This window comes from Bombina bombina, chromosome 4 (assembly GCF_027579735.1).
Source record: "Bombina bombina isolate aBomBom1 chromosome 4, aBomBom1.pri, whole genome shotgun sequence".
NCBI lineage: Eukaryota > Metazoa > Chordata > Amphibia > Anura > Bombinatoridae > Bombina > Bombina bombina.
The window spans coordinates 851,415,293-851,437,902 of NC_069502.1; the positions used below are offsets into that span (position 1 = coordinate 851,415,293).

The 22,610-nt window shown below is 39.4% G+C and overlaps 1 protein-coding gene across 2 annotated transcripts in view; it reads right to left on the reverse strand.

The window, feature by feature from the left end:
* LOC128657286 (gastrula zinc finger protein XlCGF53.1-like) overlaps nucleotides 1-22,610 on the reverse strand; it is a 163,249-nt gene that overhangs the window by 107,512 nt on the left and 33,127 nt on the right. For both annotated transcript variants that reach the window (XM_053711569.1, XM_053711568.1), the window contains exons 4-6: nucleotides 13,602-13,706; nucleotides 11,632-11,779; nucleotides 11,150-11,239 (exon numbers count right to left, since the gene is read on the reverse strand). In XM_053711569.1, coding sequence (XP_053567544.1) covers nucleotides 11,150-11,239; nucleotides 11,632-11,779; nucleotides 13,602-13,706 — 343 coding nt within the window. The remainder of the gene's footprint in view (nucleotides 1-11,149; nucleotides 11,240-11,631; nucleotides 11,780-13,601; nucleotides 13,707-22,610) is intronic.

The window sequence follows — 22,610 nt, forward strand, 5'->3', positions numbered from 1 at the left end:
TCTGAATGAAAGATCAGATAAGGAGAATCACAATGTAAGGCAGATAACTCAGAGACTCTTCGAGCCGAGGAAATAGCCATCAGAAAAAGAACTTTCCATGATAGAAGTTTGATATCAATAGAATGAAGGGGTTCAAACGGAACCCCTTGAAGAACTTTGAGAACCAAGTTTAAGCTCCATGGAGGAGCAACAGGTTTAAACACAGGCTTAATTCTAACTAAAGCCTGACAAAATGCCTGAATGCCTGGAACTTCTGCCAGACGCTTATGTAAAAGAATAGACAGAGCAGAAATCTGTCCCTTTAAAGAACTAGCTGATAATCCTTTGTCCAAACCCTCTTGGAGAAAGGACAATATCCTAGGAATCCGAACCCTACTCCATGAGTAATTCTTGGATTCACACCAATGAAGATATTTACGCCATATCTTGTGATAGATTTTCCTGGTGACAGGCTTTCGTGCCTGTATTAAGGTATCAATGACTGACTCGGAGAAGCCACGCTTTGATAGAATCAAGCGTTCAATCTCCATGCAGTCAGTCTCAGAGAAATTAGATTCGGATGATTGAAAGGACCTTGTATGAGAAGGTCTTGTCTCAGAGGCAGAGTCCATGGTGGAAAGGATGACATGTCCACTAGGTCTGCATACCAGGTCCTGCGTGGCCACGCAGGCGCTATCAGAATCACCAATGCCCTCTCCTGTCTGATTTTGGCAATCAGTCGAGGGAGCAGAGGAAACGGTGGAAACACATAAGCCAGGTTGAAGAACCAAGGAGCTGCTAGAGCATCTATCAGCGTCGCTTCTGGGTCCCTGGACCTGGATCCGTAACAAGGAAGCTTGGCGTTCTGGCGAGATGCCATGAGATCCAGTTCTGGATTGCCCCAACGATGAACCAATTGAGCAAACACCTCCGGATGGAGTTCCCACTCCCCCGGATGAAAAGTCTGACGACTTAGAAAATCCGCCTCCCAGTTCTCTACACCTGGGATATGGATTGCTGATAGGTGGCAAGAGTGAAACTCTGCCCAGCGAATTATCTTGGAGACTTCTAACATCGCTAGGGAACTCCTGGTTCTACCTTGATGGTTGATGTAAGCCACAGTCGTGATGTTGTCCGACTGAAATCTGATGAACCTCAGGGTTGCTAACTGAGGCCAAGCTAGAAGAGCATTGAATATTGCTCTTAACTCCAGAATATTTAATGGGAGGAGTTTCTCCTCCTGAGTCCACGATCCCTGAGCCTTCAGGGAGTTCCAGACTGCACCCCAACCTAGAAGGCTGGCATCTGTTGTTACAATCGTCCAATCTGGTCTGCGAAAGGTCATACCCTTGGACAGGTGGACCAGAGATAACCACCAGAGAAGAGAATCTCTGGTTTCCTGATCCAGATTTAGTAGAGGGGACAAATCTGTGTAATCCCCATTCCACTGACTGAGCATGCATAATTGCAGCGGTCTGAGATGCAGGCGCGCAAATGGCACTATGTCCATTGCCGCTACCATTAAGCCGATTACCTCCATGCACTGAGCCACCGCAGGGCGCGGAGTGGAGTGAAGAACACGGCAAGCATTTAGAAGTTTTGATAACCTGGACTCCGTCAGGTAAATTTTCATTTCTACAGAATCTATAAGAGTCCCTAGGAAGGAAACCCTTGTGAGAGGAGATAGAGAACTCTTTTCTTCGTTCACTTTCCACCCATGCGACCTCAGAAATGCCAGAACTATCTCTGTATGAGACTTGGCAATTTGAAAGCTTGACGCCTGTATCAGGATGTCGTCTAGATAAGGAGCCACCGCTATGCCTCGCGGTCTTAGAACCGCCAGAAGAGAGCCCAGAACCTTTGTAAAAATTCTTGGGGCTGTAGCCAACCCGAAGGGAAGAGCTACAAATTGGTAATGCCTGTCTAGAAAGGCAAATCTCAGGAACCGATGATTTTTGTGAATTGGAATTTGAAGGTAGGCATCCTTTAAGTCCACTGTGGTCATGTACTGACCCTCTTGGATCATGGGTAAGATGGTTCGAATAGTTTCCATCTTGAATGACGGAACTCTGAGGAATTTGTTTAAGATCTTTAGATCCAAAATTGGTCTGAAGGTCCCATCACTCCCATTACTAGGAGGTCTTGCACGCAGCGTAGGAATGCCTCTTTCTTTATCTGGTTTGCAGATAATCTTAAAAGGTGAAATCTCCCCTGTGGAGGAGAAGCTTTGAAGTCCAGAAGATATCCCTGAGATATGATCTCCAACGCCCAGGGATCCTGAACATCTCTTGCCCACGCCTGAGCGAAGAGAGAAAGTCTGCCCCCTACTAGATCCGTTGCCGGATAGGGGGCCGTTCCTTCATGCTGTCTTGGAGGCAGCAGCAGGCTTTCTGGCCTGCTTGCCCTTGTTCCAGGACTGGTTAGATTTCCAGGCCTGCTTGGATTGAGCAAAAGTTCCCTCTTGTTTTGAAGCAGAGGAAGTTGATGCTGACCCTGCCTTGAAATTTCGAAAGGCACGAAAATTAGACTGTTTGGCCCTTGATTTGGCCCTGTCCTGAGGAAGGGTATGACCCTTACCTCCAGTAATGTCAGCAATAATTTCTTTCAAACCAGGCCCGAATAAGGTCTGCCCCTTGAAAGGAATGTTGAGTAATTTAGACTTTGAAGTCACGTCAGCTGACCAGGATTTAAGCCATAGCGCCCTGCGTGCCTGGATGGCGAATCCGGAATTCTTAGCCGTTAGTTTAGTCAAATGAACAATGGCATCAGAAACAAATGAGTTAGCTAGCTTAAGTGTTCTAAGCTTGTCAATGATTTCAGTCAATGAAGCTGTATGAATGGCCTCTTCCAGGGCCTCAAACCAGAATGCCGCCGCAGCAGTGATAGGCGCAATGCATGCAAGGGGCTGTAAAATAAAACCTTGTTGAATAAACATTTTCTTAAGGTAACCCTCTAATTTTTTATCCATTGGATCTGAAAAAGCACAACTGTCCTCAACCGGGATAGTGGTACGCTTTGCTAAAATAGAAACTGCTCCCCCCACCTTAGGGACCGTCTTCCATAAGTCCAGTGTAGTGGCGTCTATGGGAAACATTTTTCTAAATATAGGAGGGGGGGAAAACGGCACACCGGGTCTATCCCACTCCTTACTAATAATTTCTGTAAACCTTTTAGGTATTGGAAAAACATCAGTACACACCTGGGGGACTGGGGGAGGGTCTTATGTGAGGGTATAAATGTTTGATTCACTTGTGGAACATTGGTCTGATGAAGGGGAGCATTCCCCGAAACATTACTGAATAAAAATATTTTTGTTACTAAGTCTAGTGAGTGCTGTTTCCTGCTTGCTATATATATATATATATATATATATATATATATATATATATATATATATATATATATATATATATATATTGCTGCATAATCTGTTGGTGCTCTACAAATAACTGATAATAATAATATTTACAGTAAATACATAGTTGAAACTTTTATTAAAATTAATTTTGAATAAATATGATTTTTCATGTTTTCATCTACTTAACTGCAAAGGGCTCCAATGCACTTATATACTTATATACGTATATATATATATATATATATATATATATATATATATATATATGGCACAATTATTGGAATCTCTATGAATTTATATGAGAAAATATATTTGCAGTATATTCCCATTGATATTTTACATTTTTTAGTACACCTGGGTGACTAGAAACATATAAATATGAGGTAACACATAGACCAAATTCCCTTAGTCATTCATCCTAATGGGTAAGACCAAGCAATGTAGCTGGGATGTACGGCAAAAGTTGTTGAGCTTCAAAAAATGAGAAGTGGCTATAAGAAAATAGCAAAAGGATTGAAAATGCCAATTTCCACCATCAAGGCAATAATTAAGTTATGAATCAGCCTGGAAGAGGACGTGTGTCTATATTGTCTCAACGTATTGTGAAGAGGATGGCTCAAGTGACCAAAATATCTCCAAGGATCAGTGCTGGAGAATTACAGAAGTTAGTTGCGTCTTGGTGTCAGAAAGTCTCCAAAACTACAATCTGACGTCACCTACATCACTACAAGTTGTTTGGAAGGGTTTCAAGAAAAAAGCACCTACCCTCAAGCGTCTTCAGTTTGCCAGACACTAATGGAACTTCAAATGGGATCGGACTTTTTGACAATAACCACGAGTGGTGGGTTTAGAGCACACAGAGAGGTAGCCATTTGAAAAAGTACCTCATGCCCACTGTTAAATACGGCGGTGGCTCTTTAATGTTTTAGGAAAGTATTTCTGCCAGAGGACATTTTGTTAGGATACATGGCATCAAACACTCTTTCAAATATCAACAGATATTAAATGAACACCTGATTGCCTCTGCCCGAAAGCTTAAAAAGGGACATGGTTGGATCTTCCAGCAGGACAATGATCTAAAACATACATTGAATCTGGTCTGCGAAAGGTCATACCCTTGGACAGGTGGACCAGAGATAACCACCAGAGAAGAGAATCTCTGGTTTCCTGATCCAGATTTAGTAGAGGGGACAAATCTGTGTAATCCCCATTCCACTGACTGAGCATGCATAATTGCAGCGGTCTGAGATGCAGGCGCGCAAATGGCACTATGTCCATTGCCGCTACCATTAAGCCGATTACCTCCATGCACTGAGCCACCGCAGGGCGCGGAGTGGAGTGAAGAACACGGCAAGCATTTAGAAGTTTTGATAACCTGGACTCCGTCAGGTAAATTTTCATTTCTACAGAATCTATAAGAGTCCCTAGGAAGGAAACCCTTGTGAGAGGAGATAGAGAACTCTTTTCTTCGTTCACTTTCCACCCATGCGACCTCAGAAATGCCAGAACTATCTCTGTATGAGACTTGGCAATTTGAAAGCTTGACGCCTGTATCAGGATGTCGTCTAGATAAGGAGCCACCGCTATGCCTCGCGGTCTTAGAACCGCCAGAAGAGAGCCCAGAACCTTTGTAAAAATTCTTGGGGCTGTAGCCAACCCGAAGGGAAGAGCTACAAATTGGTAATGCCTGTCTAGAAAGGCAAATCTCAGGAACCGATGATTTTTGTGAATTGGAATTTGAAGGTAGGCATCCTTTAAGTCCACTGTGGTCATGTACTGACCCTCTTGGATCATGGGTAAGATGGTTCGAATAGTTTCCATCTTGAATGACGGAACTCTGAGGAATTTGTTTAAGATCTTTAGATCCAAAATTGGTCTGAAGGTCCCCTCTTTTTTGGGAACCTGAAACAGATTTGAATAAAAACCCTGTCCTTGTTCCGTCCGCGGAACTGGATGGATCACTCCCATTACTAGGAGGTCTTGCACGCAGCGTAGGAATGCCTCTTTCTTTATCTGGTTTGCAGATAATCTTAAAAGGTGAAATCTCCCCTGTGGAGGAGAAGCTTTGAAGTCCAGAAGATATCCCTGAGATATGATCTCCAACGCCCAGGGATCCTGAACATCTCTTGCCCACGCCTGAGCGAAGAGAGAAAGTCTGCCCCCTACTAGATCCGTTGCCGGATAGGGGGCCATTCCTTCATGCTGTCTTGGAGGCAGCAGCAGGCTTTCTGGCCTGCTTGCCCTTGTTCCAGGACTGGTTAGATTTCCAGGCCTGCTTGGATTGAGCAAAAGTTCCCTCTTGTTTTGAAGCAGAGGAAGTTGATGCTGACCCTGCCTTGAAATTTCGAAAGGCACGAAAATTAGACTGTTTGGCCCTTGATTTGGCCCTGTCCTGAGGAAGGGTATGACCCTTACCTCCAGTAATGTCAGCAATAATTTCTTTCAAACCAGGCCCGAATAAGGTCTGCCCCTTGAAAGGAATGTTGAGTAATTTAGACTTTGAAGTCACGTCAGCTGACCAGGATTTAAGCCATAGCGCCCTGCGTGCCTGGATGGCGAATCCGGAATTCTTAGCCGTTAGTTTAGTCAAATGAACAATGGCATCAGAAACAAATGAGTTAGCTAGCTTAAGTGTTCTAAGCTTGTCAATGATTTCAGTCAATGAAGCTGTATGAATGGCCTCTTCCAGGGCCTCAAACCAGAATGCCGCCGCAGCAGTGATAGGCGCAATGCATGCAAGGGGCTGTAAAATAAAACCTTGTTGAATAAACATTTTCTTAAGGTAACCCTCTAATTTTTTATCCATTGGATCTGAAAAAGCACAACTGTCCTCAACCGGGATAGTGGTACGCTTTGCTAAAATAGAAACTGCTCCCCCCACCTTAGGGACCGTCTTCCATAAGTCCAGTGTAGTGGCGTCTATGGGAAACATTTTTCTAAATATAGGAGGGGGGGAAAACGGCACACCGGGTCTATCCCACTCCTTACTAATAATTTCTGTAAACCTTTTAGGTATTGGAAAAACATCAGTACACACCTGGGGGACTGGGGGAGGGTCTTATGTGAGGGTATAAATGTTTGATTCACTTGTGGAACATTGGTCTGATGAAGGGGAGCATTCCCCGAAACATTACTGAATAAAAATATTTTTGTTACTAAGTCTAGTGAGTGCTGTTTCCTGCTTGCTATATATATATATATATATATATATATATATATATATATATATATTGCTGCATAATCTGTTGGTGCTCTACAAATAACTGATAATAATAATATTTACAGTAAATACATAGTTGAAACTTTTATTAAAATTAATTTTGAATAAATATGATTTTTCATGTTTTCATCTACTTAACTGCAAAGGGCTCCAATGCACTTATATATACTTATATACGTATATATATATATATATATATATATATATATATATATATATATATATATGGCACAATTATTGGAATCTCTATGAATTTATATGAGAAAATATATTTGCAGTATATTCCCATTGATATTTTACATTTTTTAGTACACCTGGGTGACTAGAAACATATAAATATGAGGTAACACATAGACCAAATTCCCTTAGTCATTCATCCTAATGGGTAAGACCAAGCAATGTAGCTGGGATGTACGGCAAAAGTTGTTGAGCTTCAAAAAATGAGAAGTGGCTATAAGAAAATAGCAAAAGGATTGAAAATGCCAATTTCCACCATCAAGGCAATAATTAAGTTATGAATCAGCCTGGAAGAGGACGTGTGTCTATATTGTCTCAACGTATTGTGAAGAGGATGGCTCAAGTGACCAAAATATCTCCAAGGATCAGTGCTGGAGAATTACAGAAGTTAGTTGCGTCTTGGTGTCAGAAAGTCTCCAAAACTACAATCTGACGTCACCTACATCACTACAAGTTGTTTGGAAGGGTTTCAAGAAAAAAGCACCTACCCTCAAGCGTCTTCAGTTTGCCAGACACTAATGGAACTTCAAATGGGATCGGACTTTTTGACAATAACCACGAGTGGTGGGTTTAGAGCACACAGAGAGGTAGCCATTTGAAAAAGTACCTCATGCCCACTGTTAAATACGGCGGTGGCTCTTTAATGTTTTAGGAAAGTATTTCTGCCAGAGGACATTTTGTTAGGATACATGGCATCAAACACTCTTTCAAATATCAACAGATATTAAATGAACACCTGATTGCCTCTGCCCGAAAGCTTAAAAAGGGACATGGTTGGATCTTCCAGCAGGACAATGATCTAAAACATACATTGAAATCAACGCAAAAATGGTTTGTTGACCACAAAATCAAAGTCCTGCCATGGCCATCTCAGTCCCCTGACTTGAACCCCGTAGAAAATGTGTGGGGTGAACTGAAGAGGAGAGTCCACCAGAGTCGACCTTGAAATTTGAAAGATTTGGAGAGATTCTGTATGAAGGAATGGTCTCAGATCCCTTGTCACATATTCTCCAACCTCATAAGGCATTATAGAAGAAGATTCAGAGCTTTTATCTTGACAAAGGGAGGTAGCACAAAGTATTGACAAAAAGGGCTCCAATAATTGTGCCACACATATATTTAACAAAGATTATTTTTTTTCTGGATAAACCTAAGTTGTGTTTGCAATTGTTTGATATCCATGAGAGCAGAGTATTTTTGTTTAGTTTTATGAACACACACACACACACATACATACATACATATATATATATATATACACACACATATCTTTAGAGATGTATATGTATGTATCTCAATGTTAAAGCCCTTTGTCTCTTATCTTTGAGCCATTATTACTTTTATTGTGCAAAGATTTAGTAAGTGTACCTTGTAATGTAATGTATCATTGCGTGATAAACCCCTTATCGCTCACGTTAACTCTCCACCCGTAATCTGGCTCATTATGTCTTGCATATCTACACAGACAGAATTTCTGACTATGTAAAAATCATTATGTGTGCTGCTGCACATGCAATAAACATAAACAGCTTCTAGAGATTTCTATATAATAATAGTGTACATAACTGTACATGAACTACATTACTACAAATAGTATTCCAAAGAGCATAAAATGTACAACAGTATATAAAAGGTAGACTGACCTAAAAAAAAACACTACCTGTTTACATACCCTGGCAATGATGGGGAGTACAATGCTTTAATGAGTTATAAAGAAGTATTAATAGTGCAGATAGTTATAATAAATTATAATGGCACCATATGTCATTTTGTTCAGTACAATATATAATTGCACGTATTATAGTAAATTGGGTACACTGTAAATTATATAAGAATGTGCTGAGGTGTACAGCTACCTAAAGGTCTTTGCAAAAACAACTGCATAGAGAACGTTATAAAATCTGAACCCTTAAGAATAAGTGATTTCCCCTCTGTGGGCTAGATTAGAAGTGGACGGCAATTTTAGCATGCTCCCGTAAACAGGCAAATGTTGCCGTTTACGGGCACATGTTAAATAACCAGCCATTACAAGTGGCTGGTTAAAGGGACAGTCTACACCAGAATTTTTATTGTTTTAAAAGATAGATAATCCCTTTATTACCCATTGCCCAGTTTTGCATAACCAACGCAGTTATATTAAAGGGACACTGAACCCAAATTTTTTCTTTTTTAATTCAGAAAGAGCATGCAATTTTAAGCAACTTTCTAATTTACTCTTTCTCTTGCTCTTATTATTTGAAAAAGAAGGCATCTAAGCTTTTTTTGGTTTCAGTACTCTGGACAGCACTTTTTATTGGTGGATGAATTTATCCACCAATCAGCAAAGACAACCCAGGTTGTTCACCAAAACTGGGACGGGATCTAAACATTCTTGCATTTCAAATTAAGATACCAAGAGAATGAAGAAAATTTGATAATAGGAGTAAATTAGAAAGTTGCTTAAAATTTCATGCTCAATCTGAACCACGAAAGAAAAATTTTGGGTACAGTGTCCCTTTAATATACTTTTAACCTCTGTGATTATCTTGTATCTAAGCCTCTGCAAACTGCCCCTTTATTTCAGTTCTTTTGACAGCCTTGGAGTTTAGCCAATCAGTGCCTGCTCCCAGATAACTTCACGTGCACGAGCACAGTGTTATCTATATGAAATACGTGAACTAACACCCTCTAGTGGTGAAAAACTGTTAAAATGCATTCTGAAAAGAGGTGGCCTTCAAGGTCTAAGAAATTAGCATATGAGCCTCCTAGGTTAAGCTTTCAACTAAGAATACCAAGAGAACAAAGCAAAATTGGTGATAAAAGTAAATTGGAAAATTGTTTAAAATTACATGCCCTATCTGAATCATGAAAGTTTATTTTGGCCTAGACTGTCCCTTTAATGCTACTGTAAGCTTGGTTAATGAAACAAAATGTGCCCAATTGTCCCCAAAATAAAGTGTATAGTTTCTTTATAATAAAAAAACAAACAATAAATAATAAAAAAAAATATGAGCATAAAAAAAAAAAAAAAAAAGAACTGCATGAAGCAGTTATAATGGGATAAAAAGAGCGGATGTGGGGTATTAGAAAAAAAAAGCACTAAAAAGTGCCTTTACATAGCGGTCCATGGGGACTGTGTATATGCACATATAAATATGCTACACAACTTACCCCCTGCGCTGCTCTAGGTTCTCTGCCGTGTCTATCGGCATCAGAAGCTCCCATTGGAGCCTATGGAAGCGTGCTCTCGTGAGCACAAAGCTTCCCTGCAACGCAAACACGCTTTACTTGTAAATCCAGTGCATGTTTGTGTGCGTGCGTCCATAGTGCAACGCAAATATCACGCTTGCAAAAGCGCAATTTTGTGCTCCACTCGTAATCTGGCCCTGTGTGTATGTAACCATCAGATACTTGATATGTCCCCAGACTGGCACTGTGTGTGTGCGCGAGTTGCTGCGTTGATCTCTTAGTGCTTAAAGGGCCATAATACCCAAATAATACCCAAATGTTTAAACACTTGAAAGTGATGCAGCATAGCTGTAAAAAGCTGACTAGAAAATATCTCCTGAACATCTCTATGTAAAAAAATAAAGATATTTTACCTCAAAAGTTCCTCAGTAGCCACCTCCCATTGTAAAGGATTTCTAAGCAGCATATTAGTGTGTCTGTACCGGGACAACTGAAAGGATGAGCATCGTGAACTCTCATATTATTTCACCAATCAGGTAAAGGAAGCTTACTATGAAATCTCATGAGAGTTAAGTCAAATCTCATGAGATCACAGTAAGAGTTCATGACCTCAGCACTGCTGATGCTGCTGTTCATTTCATTTTTTAATTTTTTTTACCTGCAGCTGGGAGCAGCTGAGTATAACTTTTTACACAGAACTTACTCTGCTGAGCTGAGGAAATTGTGAGGTAAAATATCTTCCTTTTTTACATAGAGATGCTCAGGTGATATTTACAGTTTACAGTTATACTGCATCAGTTTCAAGTGATTTAGCATATGAGTATTATGTCCCTTTAAGAAAAAAAGTCTAATCATCCTTTTAACAAAGAGTATATTGCAAAGTTGTTATTCAAAGTATTTAGGGGCTACAGAGCTACAGGATAGTTTATTCTATAATCTCCTGACACAGATCATGTTTTATACCTGTGTTTATTTCCCCTTCACAGCTCACTGATGTTTTCCTTTTGTCAGTGAGAATTTGTTCACTGTTCCTAATTAGCAAAATTACAAATGAACATCAATACTTTGTCATTGCAATTGTTCTGCCTTAAAGCCCATCAGTTACATAATTATTAACAGGAATTATATTATTTTAGAACCTTAGTTTTCCAATTGTGAAAAAGCAGATTCTGCCATAGATTCCTCACCTGCAGCCATGTCTGATGGGGTCTCCACTGGCTGAATATTCTGTACACGTTCTCCATATGCTCCTGTGTCTAGATTTTCATCACTGTGACCTGTTAATTATAATTGAGAATAAAATCAGTTTATTTTGCTAATAATGAAACACATTTTGTTGCAGCATCTTACAATGTATTCCAGATTTTTTTTTACAGATATTCTGTTGCTGGATAAATCTACCTTTTCCTAACATTTGAATGCATTTTCGGCTAGTCTGTAACAAATACATTTTTAAATATAAAAATATTGATAAATAAATCCTGACAAACATTTTTTACCACCCCTGAAAATAATATTTTTATATTTTTGTTGGGTATAAAACTAATTTATAATCAGACAGCTCTTAAGATCACACATGACGGATTCACTGTAGATTTACTCTCTGTCAGTTACGTCTGTAGTCTATGTGCATTTCCTGTGTGAGATATTTATTACTACACAGCGTTACCTGAGCTCTCGTTTCCTGGGATCTCCATAGTCCTTAGTGCTTGGTGAGTCTCCATCATGACGTCCTTGTAAAGCTCCTTGTGTCCCTCTATATACTCCCACTCTTCCATAGAGAAATACACAGCAACATCATCACACTTTATAGGCACCTGAAACACACACAACTCATTCAGCGCTGACACAGGGACTGGTTCTGTCACACACTTTTACTGACAGAGCCAGAGTAATGTTACTGAGAACATGCAGAGACACAGACAGAAGGTGGGAAACACACAGGGCTTGTTAAGGGCATCTTTGTACCCTGACGCTGGTATAATGTCATATTCCCCAGCACTGCTCACCACTCTGGTCAGCCAGTGAATGCTGTTGTGGGAGGGGGGTCTTTAATTCATTTCTTTATAACAAATTTTCCAACCATAAGACTAAGGGCTAAAATGTGACCCTTAAAGGGACATTAAACCCAAACATTTTCTTTCATGATTCTGATAGAGAATACAATTTTAAACAACTTTCTAATTTACTTCTATTTTCTAATTTGCTTCATTCCTTAAAAGCATATCTAGATAGGCTCAGTAGCTACTGATTGGAGGCTGCACATAGATGACTTGTGTGATTGGCTCATCCATGTGCACTACTATTTATTCAACAAAGGATATCTAAAGAATGAAACAAATTAAGACAATAGAAGTAAATTGGAATGTTGTTTCAAATTGTATTCTCTGTCTGAGTCATGAAAGAATTTTTTTGGGTTTAATGTCCCTTTAACATCAAATAAATCTAGGCCTCCACTTATCCAAGCTACATACTATGTTCTCAATCTAGATATTGATTGAACGTTGAATGCTACTTAGTTCTCTGCTTGGTCTCATCAGTGTTGCTTGATATGGAATTAGAAGTTATCAGTTAAAAAAACTAAATCCAACAAAAGACTTGAGGGTTTTTTTTGTGCGCGATCAAATAACTCCTTCCCATACATATATTGGTACATGCTAATTATTATACAAGCCTAATTTACTAGGCTACCAGCTGATTATCACATGCACAGTGCACATAATACTTTTTAATATCATTCTTTAAACACTGGTGTAAACAATTAGCATCACCTAAACCGCCATTACCCCATCAAATTTACCTTTAAGCTGCCTGGCCCCCACTGCAATAAATGCCACAAGTGCAAAAAGCACCATTAACCCTTAAACCATTGAAACCTGCTTTTCAGGCGCTTAACTTTTGTTGCATAAACAGGTTTCTTTGACAGATGGCAGTTTAGTGGCGTCCTCAGTGACTGGGAATTCTGAAAATTTGACGTTAATTGTTGAATATATTGTTTGATAGGAGAGTTTTTTCACCCGGCTTTTTAATGTATAAAAATATGCATAATTGTGGTTTTCCAGGTAGATTTTTTTTTAAAATATTTATGTGAAAGACAATTTATCCTTTGTACAGAATGAGTAAGGGTACGTCAGGCTTTAAGCAGCCTATCAAATATTTGCAAATCATTTTAAGGCATGTTTATTAAAGGGATATGAAACCCCAACATTTTCATTTGTGATTCAGACGAGCATACAAATAAAAAAATAAAACGTTTCCAATTTGCTTCTATTATAACATTTGATTTCTGTCTATGTATTCTTTGTTGGAGATACCTAGGTAGGTGTCCGGAGCACTATATGGCAGGAAATAGCGCTACCATCTAGTGCTCTTGCAAATGGATACCATTCTTGCAAAACTGCTGCCATATAGTGATCCAGAAATGGACCTGGCTCTTGAGCTTAAGTCCCTGCTTTTCAACAAATGATAACAATAAAACAATGAAAACTTAATAACAGAAGAACATTAGAAAATGGCATGCTCTATCTAAATCATGAAAGAAATTGGGTTTCATGTCCCTTTAATAATATATAAATACATATATACAGCCTATCACAAGGACACACAGCTGTTATTAGGACATATTCCATCAGCTCTCACCTCCCCTGTCAGCAGGTACATGATCTGCAGGGTGTGGGTCAGTATCCTCTCTGCTGTCATCTTGTCCCCGGTCATGTCACTCGCTGTCAGTGAGTTAGTCACACGCTGCAAGAGTGAAACATAAAAACATCACTGACCGCTCTCACATCACCTGTGTGTATCCTGTTATCATATTCTCCATCTCATCATGGTCACATGACAAGACAATCCTCTTATGCAGCCAATCTGAGCACTTGGCGAGTCTGACATCAGCATAGACAACAACCCAATGTGATTGCTAAAACAGCACCCTAGTTAAAAGGGACACTGTCATTTTTATACATATGTACATAGTTTATATCAGCAATTGCAAAATATCTGCAAGTACAATAAATATTTTATATAAGCTCAGTATATATAGGCAATTAAACAATGTACTGTACAATTTTCAACCATTTAATGTATTTCTAATGATCAATTTTACCAGCTTGTGTGTTAAATTGTTAATAAATAGATCCTTTACTTTGATATTGTCATTTGATATAGCTGATTTTGCCTGTTGCATCCCTACCTGAACATTTCCGAACTTAAGTATTGGCCATATTAAGGCTATGTTAACAAGAAAGTACAGATAAGGGGAGCGATCACATATACGGCGCAGGTTTCGGCGCAAGCATGGGAACCCGCGCCGCCCGTAATTTCACCTCGCACATCGGGGTATTACATATACTGCGCCGTTAGATGCTAAACTGGCGTAAGTAGGACAAACTAGAGATCTTCTGAAATGTGCGCAAATACACATTTTAGTCGTCGCAAGTAACTTACACCAGTATTTTATCCACGGAAAGTATCAATAAAAGTAGTTTTATGCAAATTAGGCTAACACTCGTAAAAATGAACCGCAATTTCATATAAAAATGCGACAAGTAATTACGCTATTCAAAATTCATATATAAACCCATATATAAAGAGATGAAGGTAATACAATTATGATTTCCCATTGTTCTCTCCTCCAAGTATTGTTGATTGTTTTGAGAAGAAATTTAAAGTAAATAAGCAAGTATATGTCCACAATGTGATAAAGTACCTACAAGCTCAATCCATTTGATTATGTTGTGGATTATTATATTTCAAATACACAAATAAACTTTAAAAAAACAATATCATAGTACAGGTGGCCCTCGTTTTACAACGGTTCAATTTACACCGTTTCAGAATAACAACCTTTTTTTCCAGTCATGTGACTGCTATTGAAAAGCATTGAGAAGCAGTGCATGTATTAAAATAGCCAGTAGGTGGAGCTGTCCGCTTGTGTTGCAGCAAAGCCAAGCAAGCTGAAATTAATCAGTTTAACCAGACCTGAGCTATCAAGCAGATTTCAAAGGAAGAAGATCTTCCTGTCTATAAATTAGTCCAGATTGGAACGCATAGAAAGAACTGTTTGCAGAAAAATGCAAGTGAAGTCTGTCTTGTGTGATTATTTTATTAGGTTTATAATGCTGTTTAGCAAATGTTTTTGTTTATTTAACTTAGTTTAATTATATATTATGTGTTGTGTGATTATTTTATTAGCTTTATAATGCTGTTTAGCATTTAAAGTCTTCATTTCAAAGCTTTAAATATAATGTATTAGGTGTTACTTATGACAATTTTGAGAGGGGCCTGGAACCTATCTCCCTCACTTCCCATTGACTTACATTAAAAAGTGGGTTTCAATTTACAACGGTTTCGATTTACAACCATTCCTTCTGGAACCTAACCCCGGCGTAAACTGAGGGCTACCTGTATACTGTCCTTTTAACCTTGAGATGCTGCTTAAATGTATGTGTTTGTTAAGGCTTCCAGGGAGTCACATTGCTTTTTTAGTCAGTGCAAGGGTTGCTGCGCCTGCAATATGTGGCGAGATGAGAATGGTTCTTACGCTGCATATTGGATACCAAATTGCGCGTCTGTTCTAGGTTAGCCTATGGTTAAAAAAAATACGTCCGAAGGGTGAAATATACGCGCGTAACTTGTATGCTACGCCGTATATGCAATACCAAAATCACGTAAAATCTGGCGGCGGCGGATTTTGCGGGCGACGCTGCATATGTAATGGAGGCCAAGGAGTCCAGAATGTATAGAGAGAAAAAGAGTGCAAGCTCAGCCCATTTACATGGTTGGTGGCTTTAAATAGCAAACAGCCACCTCATATACAAAAATAAACCTAAAGGATCAATTTCCCATACATTTTATACTTTACAGTTGGTATAACAAGCCATTGGAAACACATTAAAGGGACACTTAACACTTGCTGAAAATTTTCTAAACTATTTCTGAGGAATCAAAATAAACTAATACACTGTTCTCAATGCTTTATGTTCGTCTTACTACAAACTCTATGCTTTTCCACAGCTTGTGTTTTCCTATGTAGGGTGCCATCTTGTAAAACGTGTGCACCCAAGTCATGTGATGCGCACAGCAGTTTGTTTCACTGATGTTATAGAAGGCAGGCAAATTGTCAATGCTAATTCACTGTAATGCAAAGCAGCATTGCAGTATATGAGGACAAAGATCTATTTTATATTTGTAATACAGTAATTGCATCTTCTTTTATCAACCATATTTTAAATGTTTTATGCACTGAACAGAGCCACAGTCTGTATGTTTTACTGCTCACTGCTATAACATAGTTGCCAACATTTGAAAAAAATTTCCAGGGACACTTTCCAGCTATCAATTACCTGGATGAAAAATTTTACCACACCCCCTGCCCTAAGGTTCCGCCCACTTTGCCAAACCCACATAGTTAGCATAGTTTAGCCACAACTATTTATTATAGTGCAGATATATATATATATATAAAAAAATCTGAAACTAAAAGGTATAGAACAAACGAGGGAATATGCACTATAGCCATATTTTTAGTGCTACTTAGTAGATCACTATTATAGTTGCAGCTGATCAAAAGATTATCTTCTCTATTAACAGAAAGTAGTTTAGATTTTGACCATTATCTTTACACCTGATTTATTCTTTTGCAAAAGATCATTATCACCCAGATCTGTAGTGTATTAACCCTTCACTAGCAGCAGGTCATTGTTACTTAGATCTGTACAGTGTATTAACCCTTCACTAGCAGCAGGTCATTGTCACTTAGATCTGTACAGTGTAATAACCCTTCACTAGCAGCAGGTCATTGTCACTTAGATCTGTACAGTGTATTAACCCTTCACTAGCAGCAGGTCATTGTCACTTAGATCTGAACAGTGTATTAACCCTTCACTAGCAGCAGCTCATTGTCACCCAGATCTGTACAATGTGTATTAACCCTTCACTAGCAGCAGCTCATTGTCACTTAGATCTGTACAGTGTATTAACCCTTCACTAGCAGCAGGTCATTGTCACTTAGATCTGTACAGTGTATTAACCCTTCACTAGCAGCAGGTCATTGTCACTTAGATCTGTACAGTGTATTGACCCTTCACTAGCAGCAGGTCATTGTCACCCAGATCTGTACAGTGTGTATTAACCCTTCACTAGCAGCAGGTCATTGTCACCCAGATCTGTACAATGTGTATTAACCCTTCACTAGCAGCAGCTCATTGTCACCCAGATCTGTACAGTGTATTAACCCTTCACTAGCAGCAGCTCATTGTCACCCATATCTGTACAGTGTGTATTAACCCTTTACTAGCAGCAGCTCATTGTCACTTAGATCTGTACAGTGTATTAACCCTTCACTAGCAGCAGCTCATTATCACCCAGATCGGTACAGTGTATTAACCCTTCACTAGCAGCAGGTCATTGTCACTTAGATCTGTACAGTGTATTAACCCTTTACTAGCAGCAGCTCATCGTCACTTAGATCTGTACAGTGTGCATTAATCCTTCACTAGCAGCAGCTCATTGTCACTTAGATCTGTACAGTGTGTATTAACCCTTTACTAGCAGTAGGTCATTGTCACCCAGATCTGTACAGTGTGTATTAACCCTACACTAGCAGCAGCTCATTGTCACCCAGATCTGTACAGTGTGTATTAACCCTACACTAGCAGCAGCTCATTGTCACTTAGATCTGTACAGTGTATTAACTCTTCACTAGCAGCAGCTCATTATCACCCAGATCTGTACAGTGTGTATTAACCCTTCACTAGCAGCAGGTCATTGTCACTTAGATCTGTACAGTGTGCAGCGCATATGAATAGACCGGTCCGGTCGCCAATGGCGAGTAAAAATTCCTGTGGGCAAGTAAAATTTACAATTTACCAGCCCGGCTGGCGATCTCACCATTGGCAGCTTTGCACTATTTTTTTGGGGCATAATATTGTGTCCTAGCTTTTTTTTTGCATAATACTGCAGCCGCACTATTTTGTTTACAGCAGCGCCTAGCTTGTCCGCTGTTAGTGATGTCACATCAGGGCGTACTATATTTTTAGGGAGCATACGCACTTTTATTTGGGGGCATTTATACAAGCTTGTGTTCCGGATCACATTGATGTCACAGCAAACATCCTCGTTAACGGCAGACGCTTTATGTTTTGTGGGGCACCTTGTTAGCGATGTTGCAGCTGATGCACAATTTTGTATGGACTACAATAGCAGCGGAAATAATGAAAGAAAGTGCTGCTCAGGTTTGCATTACTCTATATTTTTCTGACATACCGACCATGCTTCTGGAAGTTACCTTAGCAATGTCACAGCATACGCACTATTTTTTTGGGAGCAGAATACCAGTAGCAGACACTGCTGCTCATGTTTACATTAATCTATATTTTGAAGACTTATTGATAATTCCTGTTCCATTTCAAAGTGATGGCTATATGATGTGGCGCTATCTTAATAATGTCAGTGAACCATCAAAGAAGAAGAAGGTAGATGATGCAGAAAAGAGAGAAAGGGCCAGACAATATGAAAAGGAAAAGAGAGAGACAATTCAAAGACAGCTGGATGATTAATGATAAGGGGGAAAAGAGAGAATGCCTTGTGTACAACAGCTCAAAACAGGTTATGCTATGTAGTGTATGCCAGGCATTTTCAAACAAACGGAATGCATTTGTGGAAGGTACCAGCACAATGAAACTTGAAGGTATTCGATCACATGAGCTTTCATCAGGGCATCTGTGGAGTGTCCAGTGTGAGTCAAACCGGAAATTAAAGCAGACTGAAACATCTGCTGGACAGGCAATCGCTACCATGACAAAGGCCCAGACAGAGAAACTAAAACTACTGTTTCGCAATGCTCATCTCCTTGCCATTAAATCAAGGCCTTTCTCTGACTTTCCAGATTTGTGCAAGTAAGTGTATGCTTTTATTGTATAAAGTGTGTTTGGCTTTTCCCTAACTGTGTACTTAGTTTATATTACTTTCTGTCCAAAATGCTAATTTTTATCTCTATTTTGTTTCTACAGACTTGACAAAATGAAGGGTTTGGATGTGGGAGATACCTATCTTAATGCCATATCAGCACGGTCATTTGTACACTTTATTGCACAGGAAGAAAGAAAACATACAAAAACAAAATATGTAGCTGCCAAGTTTCTTGCAGTCTTATGTGATGGTTCAGTTGATAGTGCAGTGGTGGAGGAAGAAATTATTTATGCTAGATTTGCAATAGAAGGCAAGGTACACACAAGATTTGTGGCTTTGCAGTCAGTTGAAAAGGCTGATGCTGAAACAATTTCCCAGGCAGTAAATGCAGCAGTTACACAACACCTTGACCAGTCGTGGAAGGAGAAACTAGTTGCAATAGACACTGATGGAGCAGCAGTGATGCTGGGAAAAAATGGAGGAGTTGTGCAGAAGCTAAAAGGACAGAGAAAGCATGTTGTTGCAATTCACTGCATGAGTCACCGCTTGGAGCTCAGTGTCAGGGACACAGCAGCCAATAATGAGAGTCATCAGAAGTTAAAGGATCTACTTCTAGGGTTATATTTATTTTATCACAAGTCAGCACTCAACCGTGCAAATCTTAAGAACAGCTATGCTTCTTTGAAAATGAGGACACTATTGCCTACACGAGCAGATGGGTAGGCCACTTCTGGCGTGCACTTGACCATTTCCTCAAAGGTTACAAAGCAATAATACAACATCTTGATCAGGTATGTAGACCTCTGCCCCTTCCCTCTGCTATCTCTATCTCTCCAGCCTTCCCTTGCTTTCTCCCCATGTCTCTCAAGCCCCCTTTCTCTCCCTCCATTTCACCCTCCCCACAACTGTTCCTCCCTATCTGTCCCTTTCCCCCCACCTCTAATTCCTTTTATCTCTCTTGTGCTGCTCTCATTCACTCTCACTCTCTGCCTTTCTCTAGCTCTCCCTCCCTCTCTCTGTCTCTCAAAATTGAGAAACCAAATCCCAGAGCGAGAAAGAAAGAATAAAAAATGAGAGATAAGCAGTGCAATTATGTATACTTTCTCTTTATTTCTAGGTCCAATCTCCTGGTGCAAAAGGTGAGAAGAGAACAGCAAGCAAAGACCAGATGCTTTTAAAGAGCTGCTACAAGTCTGTCAATGGTCCAGTATGCTTGCTTCATGTATGATGTGCTTTTACAGCTATGCAACTTGTCCAACACTCTTCAGAACCAAAACGTAAGTGTTGCAAATGTCCACAACAGTTTGGAAGTGACAAAAAAAAAATACTGTTCGCTCTGAAAGAGAGGTATGTACTTTTTTGATTTGTTGTTTTGTTCTATAAGATGTTTGGTTCTTATGTTCATATACAGTATGTTCCAGGCCTGTACCTGGGTCACTTCTTCATTCTATTCAGTATGATGAAGAAGGCAGAGCTAGGTTTGAAGGAGTTGAGTTGAAAAGGAAGAATGATGCCTTCAAGAGTTCAAAAAAAAAGTTTCTGGAAGCAATACAGTCCAGCTTTGAAGATCGCTTTGAAAACATCGAAGGAGGAGTTCTTCAGGCAACATCGGTGACATCCTTCAAAACATGGCCTGACAAAGAAAACTCAGAAGGTATTTCTACATTTAAATTTAATTAGAGATGTTCTCTAATGTTAAATATTATTAGGACATATTAAACAAAAAGATGTTATTGAATTACATATATTTTGTTTAATATGTCTTAATTAGTATAGTTTAATTTTAGTAGAACAAAAAAATATGCATCAAACGTGTTTGCAAGGAATTTCTTGTTTTCTTTCTTCCAGACTTTGGCAATGAAGACATTGTAACTCTGACCAGGCAGTTTCAACCAGTACTAGAGGCACAGGGTGTTAGTTGTAGAAAAATAGTGAATGAATGGACAGTTCTTAAGACTAGTTTATATAACAAGAATAACTGGGAGAAGAAGCTGAAAACGGTCAACCTGGCCTGATCTCAACAGAGAATTCAGAGATAAATGTGGCCATTATCTGAGTTTGATGGACTTGATCCTAACTTTGCCAGTCAACACATCAGAATTTGAAAGAGGCTTTTCCAAAATGAAGATGATCAAAAGTGACTGGCGCTCCTCCCTCATAACTTCAACATTATCAGATTTAATGATTGTAAAGCTTCATTCTGCACCAGTAGATCAATTTGATCCAAGTGATGAAGTACGGCATTGGGCAACAGCAGGACCAAGAAAAATAAATGTCACATACAAAAGTTCTACAAATGAAACATCAAATTTGGTAATTGCTGAGGTTGCAGAGGTTCCAATCCCTTTTGATCATCTTTAAAATGATGAGGAGCAAGCAGAAGAGTTTGAGGTGTCAAGACTTAATGAGGTTTATGATTGTGAGTTGAACTTCCCAGAGCACTCTGACTCAGATTGACATCTGTTAACAGTTTCAACAATGTTTCATGTGCAGCATAGATCAGGTACTTTCTGTATTGACTTCAATACAATGACTGAGGCTCAGGTACTAATTTTATTTTCAATATTTGCTTAAAATATATCAATGCTAGTTCACTAAAAGTCTAATTTTGCACTATTCCGTAGTTCAATGATTGTATAATTGGACCAATGTCAGGAATGTATACAAAAATAAAGAATACAGGTTTGTGAGATTTTAACAACAAGGTGTCTTTTGTCCTTTTTAATGTATAATGTACACATATGCAGATGCGCACGGGCGAGTACATTTTCTTGCGGACTGGTAATTTTTTACAGTTACTCGCTTGGTGGGCGAGTTCATTTTTTGGGTAATCATAGGCCCTGAGTGTGTATTAACCCTTCACTAGCAGCAGCTCATTATCACCCAGATATGTACAGTGTGTATTAACCCTTCACTAGCAACAGCTCATTGTCACCCAGATCTGTACAGTGTATTAACACTTCAATAGCAGCAGCTCATTGTCACCCAGATCTGTACAGTGTCTATTAACCCTTTACTAGAAGCAGCTCATTATTATCCAGATCTGTACAGTGTATTAATCCTTCACTAGCAACAGCTCATTGTCACCCAGATCTGTACAGTGTATTAACCTTTCAATATCAGCAGCTCATTATCACCCAGATCTGTACAGTGTGTATTATTAACCCTTCACTAGCAGCAGCTCATTGTCACCCATATCTGTAGTGTGTATTATTAACCCTTCACTAGCAGCAGCTCATTGTCACCCAGATATGTTGTGTGTATTAACCCTTCACTAGCAGCAGCTCATTGTCACCCAGATCTGTACAGTGTATTAACCCTTCACTAGCAGCAGCAGCTCATTGACACCCAGACCTATACAATGTGTATTATTAACCCTTCACTAGCAGCAGCTCATTATCACCCAGATCTGTACAGTGTATTAACCCTTCATTAGCAGCAGCTCATTATCACCCAGATTTGTACTTTGTATTAACCCTTCACTAGCAGCAGCTCATTGTCACCCAGATCTGTACATTGTATTAACCCTTCACTAGCAGCAGCATCTCATTGACACCCAGACATATACAATGTGTATTATTAACCCTTCACTAGCAGCAGCTCATTGTCACCCAGATATGCACGTCACAAAAACCTCAGGATTTAGCTAAGAAGGGGTTAATTCTGTGTAGCTTGAACTCAAAACAGTTATTTGTTTTTCAAGAAGAATAGTGACTTGTGTTTTCTTTGAAGTGCCAGGAG